Genomic DNA, 10,335 nt, shown 5'->3' with positions numbered 1-10,335 from the left:
ATGTTTTATGTGAAGTTCAAAGGGAAACATTAAGCTTTTGTAGGAACAAGACATACAGTCCTATGTTAACTGAGAGTTGTTGGATAGATATATTTATCTGCCATTGTCAGTGCAGAATGCATTAGATAATATCATTGGGGAAAACATTTGTGTTAATATTTACAACATGAGTAGAACTATGTCTGGCACCTATGAAATATTAGACAGGGATCTGATGAACAATTAAAATACAGCTTATACTGAAAACAGAGGACTTAGGACACCAGGAATTTCTGGATCATGTGACTAAGTGATGTCCTTGAAACTCTCATCCCTATGTCCCCAAATGTATGGTGACATCTGGATAAGCCCTGTGTTTGGTGCAGGAGAACCATTCACTGGTGTCTTCCCTCAGTGCTGGGAGTTCCTGGCAGCATCTTGAGAGGGCTGAGTTGTTGACCATCTCCTAAGGGCCCTCTCAGGGGAAAAGCAGCGGATGAACCACATGTCACTTCTTTGTAATTCCTGGTCTCCCCTTGAAGAATTCAGTGAAAAATTGGTATTAATGAACTCTGTCCCCTCAGGCCAAAGCAGAGAGTTATGGGCCTGGTCTGCTAGGTTGGGAAGTGTCTTGACATGAGGGAGATATTGGCTGACCCCCCCCAGTCTCCTCTATATACCCTGGGAAGGGGTGTGCATGTCCTCTGCATTTCTGCTCCCTGGGTGCAGGATACATCTTTCCTAAGGGTTTAATTACCAGTGGCCCCAAAAACACAATTATCTAAAGGGTGGAGGAGCACAGGTCAGTTCATGCTGATAAGACCATGTCTCCGAAGACTGAGGTGTGGTGGCACCTGCAATACAGGAAGGAGTCCCCTGGCTGATAAAAAGTCCCTCCCTCTGTGTGGAGGTGATGGTGAGTCAGGCAGGTTGATATCCAGAGTGTCTCTCTCTCTACTCAGCTCTGGGCTGTCCCTCCCAGTCAGAGTGGAGTCTGAACACTGAAATGGCAGGGGTGCTGTGGGCTTTTCCCTTTGGATTTCTGGGGTGGGGTGAAGCCTCAGCAGGGCACCCCGTCCTGGAGCCCTGCCTTGTGCCATCTTCTCTGTGCTCACTGGGGCCCAGGAGAGCTTCCCCAACCCTGCCCCACACTTTGCTGTCCCCACATTCAGGCCCAGGATCCCCAGGGGAGGGAGTGATTTGCATAAAGGTTTCCTTTCTGCTCTTCCAGGAGGGGAGAGGATAAGAGAGGCTTTGTGCAGGCCTCTCACTTGTGGGTTCAGAAGAAGAGCCTGGGGCATCTCCACCATGGCCTGGAGCCTTTTCTTCATCACCCTCCTGACTCTCTGCTCAGGTGTCTGTCTGTGAAAAGCACAGGGAATGATTATGAGGACACATGGGTGGGGATTTCCTTCTTCCTTTTGAGAACACCTGGTGGGTGATAACTTGAGACTGACCTGTATGTGTCTGCACTGCTCTGTTGCAGGATCCTGGGCACAGTCTTCCCTCACACAAGAAGCCTCCTTGTCAGCGTCTGTGGGACAGGAGGTCACACTCAACTGCGCTGGAAATGACAACAATGTTGGAGCATATTATGTGGGCTGGTACCAACAGGTTTCTGGTGGTGCCCCAAAAACAGTTATGCTTGGAACCACTAGGCCCTCAGGGATCCCAGACCGATTCTCTGGCTCTCACTCTGGGAACAAAGCCTCTCTGATCATCTCACACCTGTGGCCTGAAGACGAAGCTGATTATTACTGCTCAACCTGGGACAAAGGCATCAACAATTACACAGTGCTGCAGGCCCATGCAGACCGTTGTCAAAAATCTGCCCCTGTTCCCCATGGTCACAGGGAGACTGTGCAGGGTCTGAGGGTCTGACTCTCTGATCACAGAACAACTCTGAAGGTTCTAAAGTGACAGTGACTCTCCCTCATGTTGTTTTTCTTGCTACTGTTTGTAAAAATGAAGCAAAACAAAACTCTTGAGATAATTTTCATGCATAAAGTTGACTCAAAGTGCACAATCCAGTAGTCTTTAATGTATTTACAGAGGTGGACAACCTCTGTTCTGAACTAATTTACCACATTCCCATCGCCTGCAGAGAAATCCCAGACCCACCAGCAGTCAGGCCAGTGTCCCCATACTGCACTCAGCCCTCTGTGGCTCGAATTACATTCTGTCTGCAATGAGTTCTCCAGTGTACACATTTTACAGCGCCTGAATTACAATGCCATTATAAGTGCTCCATTCAAAGGTCATGTGGAGAAAGTGCATTGCTGTTGTTATATCAGCACCACCATCTGTAAATATAGGAAAGCCTTTACTTTTGTGAAGTCATGCTTGTGCAGAGGCCATGCTAATCTTCTTCATGGTTCCAAATTTATTTTTTTTGTATTATAATAAAATGTCTAATTAAAACACTCTGGCAGAAGAGAATTTCTTTTTATTTAATTTTTTCAATTTATTTATTTTCAGAAAAACAGTATTAATTATTTTTTCACCACACCCAGTGATCCGTGCAATCCGTGCCCTCTATAATACCCACAACCTGGTACCCCAACCTCCCACACCCCCGACACTTCAAACCCATCAGACTGTTTTTAAGAGTCCATAACCTCTCATGATTCACCTCCCCTTCCAATTTACCCCAATTCCCTTCTCCTCTCTAACACCCCTTGTCCTCCATGATATTTGTTATGCTCCACAAATAAGTGAAACCATATGATAATTGACTCTCTCTGCTTGACTTATTTCACTCAGCATAATCTCTTCCAGTCCCGTCCATTTTACTACAAAAGTTGGGTATTCATCCTTTCTGGTGGACGCATAATACTCTATAGTGTATATGGACCACATCTTCCTTATCCATTTGTCCGTTGAAGGGCATCTTGGTTCTTTCCATAGTATGGCGACCCTGGCCATTGCTGCTATAAACATTGGGGTACAGATGGCCCTTCTTTTCACAACATCTGTATCTTTGGGGTAAATAGCCAGGAGTGCAATTGCAGGGTCATAGGGAAGTTCTATTTTTAATTTCTTGAGGAATCTACACACTGTTCACCAAAGAGGCTGCACCAACTTGCATTCCCACCAACAGTGTAAGAGGGTTCCCCTTTCTCCAAAACGTGTTGTTTCCTGTTTTCTTATTTTTGGCCATTCTAACTGTTGTAAGGTGATATCTCAATGTGGTTTTAATTTGAATCTTCCTGAAGGCTAATGATAATGAAAATTTTTTCATGTGTCTGATAGCCATTTGTATGCCTTGATTGGAGAAGTATCTGTCCATATCTTCTGCCCATTTTTTTAAATTATTTATAAACATATATTTTTATACCCAGGGGTACAGGTCTGTGAATCACCAGGTTTACACACTTCACAGCACTCACCAAAGCACATACTCTCCCCAATGTCCATAATCCCACCCCCCTCTCCCAAACCCCCTCCCCCCAGCAACCCTCAGTTTTTTTTTGTCAGATTAAGAGTCACTTATGGTTTGTCTCCCTCCCAATCCCATCTTGTTTCATTTATTCTTCTCCTACCCACTTAAGCCCCCATGTTGCATCACCACTTCCTCATATCAGGGAGATCATATGATAGTTGTCTTTCTCTGCTTGACTTATTTCGCTAAGCATGATACGCTCTAGTTCCATCCATGTTGTCGCAAATGGCAAGACTTCATTTCTTTTGATGGCTGCATAGTATTCCATTGTGTATATATACCACATCTTCTTGATCCATTCATCTGTTGATGGACATCTAGGTTCTTTCCATACTTTGGCTATTGTGGACATTGCTGCTATAAACATTCGGGTGCATGTGCCCCTTTGGATCACTACGTTTGTATCTTTAGGGTAAATACCCAATAGTGCAATTGCTGGGTCATAGGGCAGTTCTATTTTCAACATTTTAAGGAACCTCCATGCTTATTTCCAGAGTGGCTGCACCAGCTTGCATTCCCACCAACAGTGTAGGAGGGTTCCCCTTTCTCCGATTCCTCACCAGCATCTGTCATTTCCTGACTTGTTAATTTTAGCCATTCTGACTTTTGTGAGGTGATATCTCATTGTGGTTTTGATTTGTATTTCCCTGATGCCGAGTGATATGGAGCACTTTTTCATGTGTCTGTTGGCCATCTGGATTCTTCTTTGCAGAAATGTCTGTTCATGTCCTCTGCCCATTTCTTGATTGGATTATATGTTCTTTGGGTATTGAGTTTGCTAAGTTCTTTATAGATTCTGGACACTAGTCCTTTATCTGATATGTCGTTTGCAAATATCTTCTCCCATTCTGTCAGTTGTCTTTTGATTTTGTTAACTGTTTCCTTTGCTGTACAAAAGCTTTTGATCTTGATGAAATCCCAATAGTTCATTTTTGCCCTTGCTTCCCTTGCCTTTGGCGTTGTTCCAAGGAAGATGTTGCTGCGGCAGAGGTCGAAGAGGTTGCTGCCTGTGTTCTCCTCAAGGATTTTGATGGATTCCTTTTGCACATTGAGGTCCTTCATCCATTTTGAGTCTATTTTTGTGTGTGGTGTAAGGAAATGGTCCAATTTCATTTTTCTGCATGTGGCTGTCCAATTTTCCCAGCACCATTTATTGAAGAGGCTGTCTTTTTTCCACTGGACATTCTTTCCTGCTTTGTCGAAGATTAGTTGACCGTAGAGTTGAGGGTCTATTTCTGGGCTCTCTATTCTGTTCCATTGATCTCTATGTCTGTTTTTGTGCCAGTACCATGCTGTCTTGATGAAGACAGCTTTGTAATAGAGCTTGAAGTCCGGAATTGTGATGCCACCAACGTTGGCTTTCTTTTTCAATATACCTTTGGCTATTCGAGGTCTTTTCTGGTTCCATATAAATTTTAGAATTATTTGTTCCATTTCTTTGAAAAAGATGGATGGTACTTTGATAGGAATTGCATTAAATGTGTAGATTGCTTTAGGTAACATAGACATTTTCACAATATTTATTCTTCCAATCCAGGAGATTGGAACATTTTTCCATTTCTTTGTGTCTTCCTCAATTTCTTTCATGAGTACTTTATAGTTTTCTGAGTATAGATTCTGTGCCTCTTTGGTTAGGTTTATTCCTAGGTATCTTATGGTTTTGGGTGCAATTGTAAATGGGATTGACTCCTTAATTTCTCTTTCTTCTGTCTTGGTGTTGGTGTAGAGAAATGCAACTGATTTCTGTGCATTGATTTTATATCCTGACACTTTACTGAATTCCTGTATAAGTTCTAGCAGTTTGGGAGTCGAGTCTTTTGGGTTTTCCACATATAGTATCATATCATCAGTGATAATTTGACTTCTTCTTTGCCGATTTGGATGCCTTTAATTTCCTTTTGTTGTCTGATTGCTGAGGCTAGGACCTCTAGTACTATGTTGAATAGCAGTAGTGATAATGGAAATCCTTGCCGTGTTCCTGACCTTAGCGGAAAAGCTTTCAGTTTTTCTCCATTGAGAATGATATTTGCGGTGGGTTTTTCATAGATGGCTTTGATGATATTGGGGTATGTGTCCTCTATCCCTACACTTTGAAGAGTTTTGATCAGGAAGGGATCCTGTACTTTGTCAAATGCTTTTTCAGCATCTATTGAGAGTATCATATGGTTCTTGTTCTTTCTTTTATTGATGTGTTGTATCACATTGACTGATTTGCGGATGTTGAACCAACCTTGCAGCCCTGGAATAAATCCCACTTGGTCGTGGGGAATAATCTTTTAAATGTACAATTGAATCCTATTGGCTAGTATTTTGTTGAGTATTTTCGCATCTGTGTTCATCAAGGATATCGGTCTATAGCTCTCTTTTTTGATGGGATCCTTGTCTGGTTTTGGGATCAAGGTGATGCTGGCCTCATAAAATGAGTTTGGAAGTTTTCCTTCCATTTCTATTTTTTGGAACAGTTTCAGGAGAATAGGAATTAGTTCTTCTTTAAATGTTTGGTAGAATTCCCCCTGGAAGCCGTCTGGCCCTGGGCTTTTGTTTGTTTGGAGATTTTTAATGACTGTTTCAATCTCCTTACTGGTTATGGGTCTGTTCAGGCTTTCTATTTCTTCCTGGTTCAGTAGTGGTAGTTTATATGTTTCTAGGAATGCATCCATTTCTTCCAGATTGTCAAATTTATTGGCGTAGCGTTGCTCATAGTATGTTCTTATAATAGTTAGTATTTCTTTGGTGTTAGTTGTGATCTCTCCTCGTTCATTCATGATTTTATTTATTTGGGTCCTTTCTCTTTTCTTTTTGATAAGTCGGGCCAGGGGTTTATCAATTTTATTAATTCTTTCAAAGAACAAGCTCCTACTCTCATTGATTTGTTCTATTGTTTTTTTGGTTTCTATTTCATTGATTTCTGCTCTGATCTTTATGACTTCTATTCTCCTGCTGGGCTTAGGGTTCCTTTCTGGTTCTTTCTCCAGCTCCTTTAGGTGTAGGGTTAGGTTGTGTACCTGAGACCTTTCTTGTTTCTTGAGAAAGGCTTGTACCGCTATATATTTTCCTCTCAGGACTGCCTTTGTTGTGTCCCACAGATTTTGAACCGTTGTATTTTCATTATCATTTGTTTCCATGATTTTTTTCAATTCTTCTTTAATTTCCCGGTTGACCCATTCATTCTTTAGAAGGATGCTGTTTAGTCTCCATGTATTTGGGTTCTTTCCAAACTTCCTTTTGTGGTTGAGTTCTAGTTTTAGAGCATTGTGGTCTGAAAATATGCAGGGAATGATCCCAATCTTTTGATACCGGTTGAGTCCTGATTTAGGACCGAGGATGTGATCTATTCTGGAGAATGTTCCATGTGCACTAGAGAAGAATGTGTATTCTGTTGCTTTGGGATGAAATATTCTGAATATATCTGTGATGTCCATCTGGTCCAGTGTGTCGTTTAAGGCCTTCATTTCCTTGCTGATCTTTTGCTTGGATGACCTGACCATTTCAGTAAGGGAAGTGTTAAAGTCCCCTACTATTATTGTATTATTGTTGATGTGTTTCCTTGATTTTGTTATTAATTGGTTTATATAGTTGGCTGCTCCCACGTTGGGGGCATAGATATTTAAAATTGTTAGATCTTCTTGTTGGACAGACCCTTTGAGTATGATATGGTGTCCTTCCTCATCTCTTATTATAGTCTTTAGCTTAAAATCTAATTGATCTGATATAAGGTTGCCACTCCTGCTTTCTTCTGATGTCCATTAGCATGGTAAATTCTTTTCCACCCCCTCACTTTAAATCTGGAGGTGTCTTCGGGCTTAAAATGAGTTTCTTGGAGGCAACATATAGATGGGTTTTGTTTTTTTATCCATTCTGATACCCTTTGTCTTTTGACAGGGGCATTTAGCCCATTCACATTCAGGGTAACTATTGAGAGATATGAATTTAGTGCCATTGTATTGCCTGTAAGGTGACTGTTACTGCATATGGTCTCTGTTCCTTTTTGATCTACCACTTTAGGCTCTCTATTTGCTTAGAGGACCCCTTTCAATATTTCCTGTAGAGCTGGTTTGGTATTTGCAAATTCTTTCAGTTTTTGTTTGTCCTGGAAGCTCTTAATCTCTCCTTCTATTTTCAATGATATCCTAGCTGGATCTAGTATTCTTGGCTGCATGTTTTTCTCATTTAGTGCTCTGAAAATATCATGCCAGCTCTTTCTGGCCTGTCAGGTCTCTGTGGATAAGTCAGCTGCCAATCTAATATTTTTACCATTGTATGTTACAGACTTCTTTTCCCGGGCTTCTTTCAGGATTTTCTCTTTGTCACTGAGACTTGTAAATTTTACTATTAGGTGACGGGGTGTGGGTCTATTCTTATTGATTTTGAGGGGCGTTCTCTGAACCTCCTGAATTTTGACGCTCATTCCCATTGCCTTATTGGGGAAATTCTCCCCAATAATTCTCTCCAGTATACCTTCTGCTCCCCTCTCTCTTTCTTCTTCTTCTGGAATCCCAATTATTCTAATGTTGTTTCATCTTATGGTGTCACTTATCTCTCGAATTCTCCCCTCGTGGTCCAGAAGCTTTTTGTCCCTCTTTTGCTCAACTTCTTTATTCTCTGTCATTTTGTCTTCTATATCGCTAATTCTTTCTTCTGCCTCATTTATCCTATCAGTGAGAGCCTCCATTTTTGATTGCACCTCATTAATAGCTTTTTTGATTTCAACTTGGTTAGATTTTAGTTCTTTTATTTCTCCAGAAAGGGCTTCTATATCTCTCGAGAGGGTTTCTCTAATATCTTCCATGCCTTTTTCGAGCCCGGCTAGAACCTTGAGAATTGTCATTCTGAACTCTAGATCTGACATATTACCAATGTCTGGATTGATTAGGTCCCTAGCCTTCGGTACTGCCTCTTGTTCTTTTTTTTGTGTTGAATTTTTCCGTCTTGTCATTTTGTCCAGATAAGAGTATATGAAGGGGCAAGTAAAATACTAAAAGGGTGGCAACAACCACAGGAAAATATGCTTTAACCAAATTAGAAGAGATCCAAAATCGTGAGGGGGGAGAAAGGGGATAAAAAGAGGTTCAAAAAGGAAGAAAGAAAAAAAAATAGAAAAAAAAAAGAAAAGAATAGAATTAAAAAAAAAAAAAGAAAACACGTAAGAAAAATGTAAAAAAGAAAAAATATATATATTAGATAAACTAGTAAAAAATCATTAAAAAAGAAAAAGGTAACAGTTAAAAAAAAAATTTTACACGAAGGCGAGAAAAAAAAAATGAAAAAGAAAAAAATTAAATTAACTGCAAGACTAAAAAAAATCACAGGGCAAAAAGCCATGAGTTCTGTGCTTGACTTTCTCCTCCTCTGGAAATCTGCTGCTCTCCTTGATATTGAAACCGCACTCCTTGGTAGGTGAACTTGGTTTCGGCTGGATTTCTTGTTGATCTTCTGGGGGAGGGGGCTGTTGTAGTGATTCTCAAGTGTCTTTGCCCCAGGCGGAATTACACCGCCCTTACCTGGGGCCGGGGTGAGTAATCTGCTAGGGTTTGCTTTCAGGAGCTTTTGTTCCCTGAGCGCTTTCCGTAGAGTTCCGGGGGACGGGAATACAATGGCGGCCTCCTGGTCTCCGGCCGAAGGAGCGGAGAGCCCAGGGCCCCACTCCTCAGTGCGCCCTCAGAGAACAGCGCCCAGTTACTCCCGTTTGCCTGACCTCGGCCGCGCTCCGAGCTCACCGAGCCTGCGACCGGTTCAAGGTCACCCCAAGCTGCGAGCTTACTGTCGGCTCTGTCTCTGTAGCCGGCTTTCCCGTTCCAATACCCGCAAGGTCTGCGACACTCAGACACCCCCGATGCTTCTGTGACCCTGCGGGACCTTAGGCCTCGCTGACCCCGCGTGGGCTTCGCCTCGGTTTAGCCTCTGGAGCGATGTCCCTCAGCGGAACAGACTTTTAAAAGTCCTGATTTTGTGCGCGGTTGCTCCGCCGCTTGCCTGAAGCCGGCCCCTCCCCCCGGGGTCTATCTTCCCGTCGCTTTGGATTCACTTCTCCGCCAGTCCTACCTTTCAGAAAGTGGTTGTTATTCTGTTTCCAGAATTGCTGTTCTTCTTCTCTTCGATCTGCTGATGGATTTTCATGTGTTTGCAATCTTTAGATAAGCTCTCTAGCTGATCTCCGGCTAGCGGAAGCAGTCTCAGCCTGCTACTTCTCCGCCATCTTGACTCCTCCCCTCTCTTCTGCCCATTTTTTGATATGTTTGCCTGTTTCGTGTGCGTTGAGTTTGAGGAGTTCATTATACTTCCCGGATATCAACCTTTTGTCTGTACTGTCATTTGCAAATATCTTCTCCCATTCCATGGGTTGCCTCTTTGTTTTTTTAACTGTTTCCTTTGCTGTGCAGAAGCTTTTGATTTTGATGAAGTCCCAAAACTTTATTTTCGCTTTTGTTTCCTTTCCCTTTGGAGACATATCTTGAAAGAAGTTGCTGTGGCTGGTACAAAGAAATTACTGCCTATGTTCTCCTCTAGGATTCTGATGGATTCCTGTCTCACGTTGAGGTCTTTTATCCATTTTGAGTTTATCTTTGTGTACGGTGTAAGAGAATGGTCGAGTTTCATTCTTCTACATATAGCTGTCCAGTTTTCCCAGCACCATTTATTGAAGAGGCTGTCTTTTTGCCACTGTATATTTTTTCCTGTTTTGTTGAAGATTAATTGACCATAGAGTTGAGCATCCATATCTGGGCTCTCTACTCTGTTCCACTAGTCTTTGTATCTGTTTTTATGCCAGTACCATGCTGTCTTGGTGATCGTAGCTTTGTAATAAAGCTTGAATCAGGTAACGTGATGCTCCCAGCTTTATTTTTGTTTTTCAACATTTCCTTAGCAATTCGGGGTCTCTTCTGATTCCATACAAATTTTTGGATTATTTGCTC

At 42.0% G+C, this 10,335-nt stretch overlaps 1 non-coding gene and 1 gene segment (V, D, J or C); one reads left to right on the top strand and one right to left on the bottom strand.

The window, feature by feature from the left end:
- Positions 1 to 1,194: 1,194 nt before the first annotated feature.
- LOC131811503 (probable non-functional immunoglobulin lambda variable 1-50) lies at positions 1,195 to 1,875 on the top strand. The segment is given in 2 exon segments: positions 1,195 to 1,333; positions 1,466 to 1,875. Coding segments are annotated over 2 exon segments (441 nt in total).
- A 410-nt stretch (positions 1,876 to 2,285) lies between these two features.
- On the bottom strand, positions 2,286 to 2,387 carry LOC131811975 (U6 spliceosomal RNA). The gene has a single exon (XR_009346213.1). It is a non-coding gene; the product is annotated as a U6 spliceosomal RNA (small nuclear RNA).
- Positions 2,388 to 10,335: the final 7,948 nt, after the last annotated feature.

The sequence above is a fragment of the Mustela lutreola genome, chromosome 11, assembly GCF_030435805.1.
Source record: "Mustela lutreola isolate mMusLut2 chromosome 11, mMusLut2.pri, whole genome shotgun sequence".
Taxonomy (NCBI): Eukaryota; Metazoa; Chordata; class Mammalia; order Carnivora; family Mustelidae; genus Mustela; species Mustela lutreola.
Note: the sequence above shows the minus strand (reverse complement) of the source record. Positions and strands in the feature narration are given on the sequence as shown.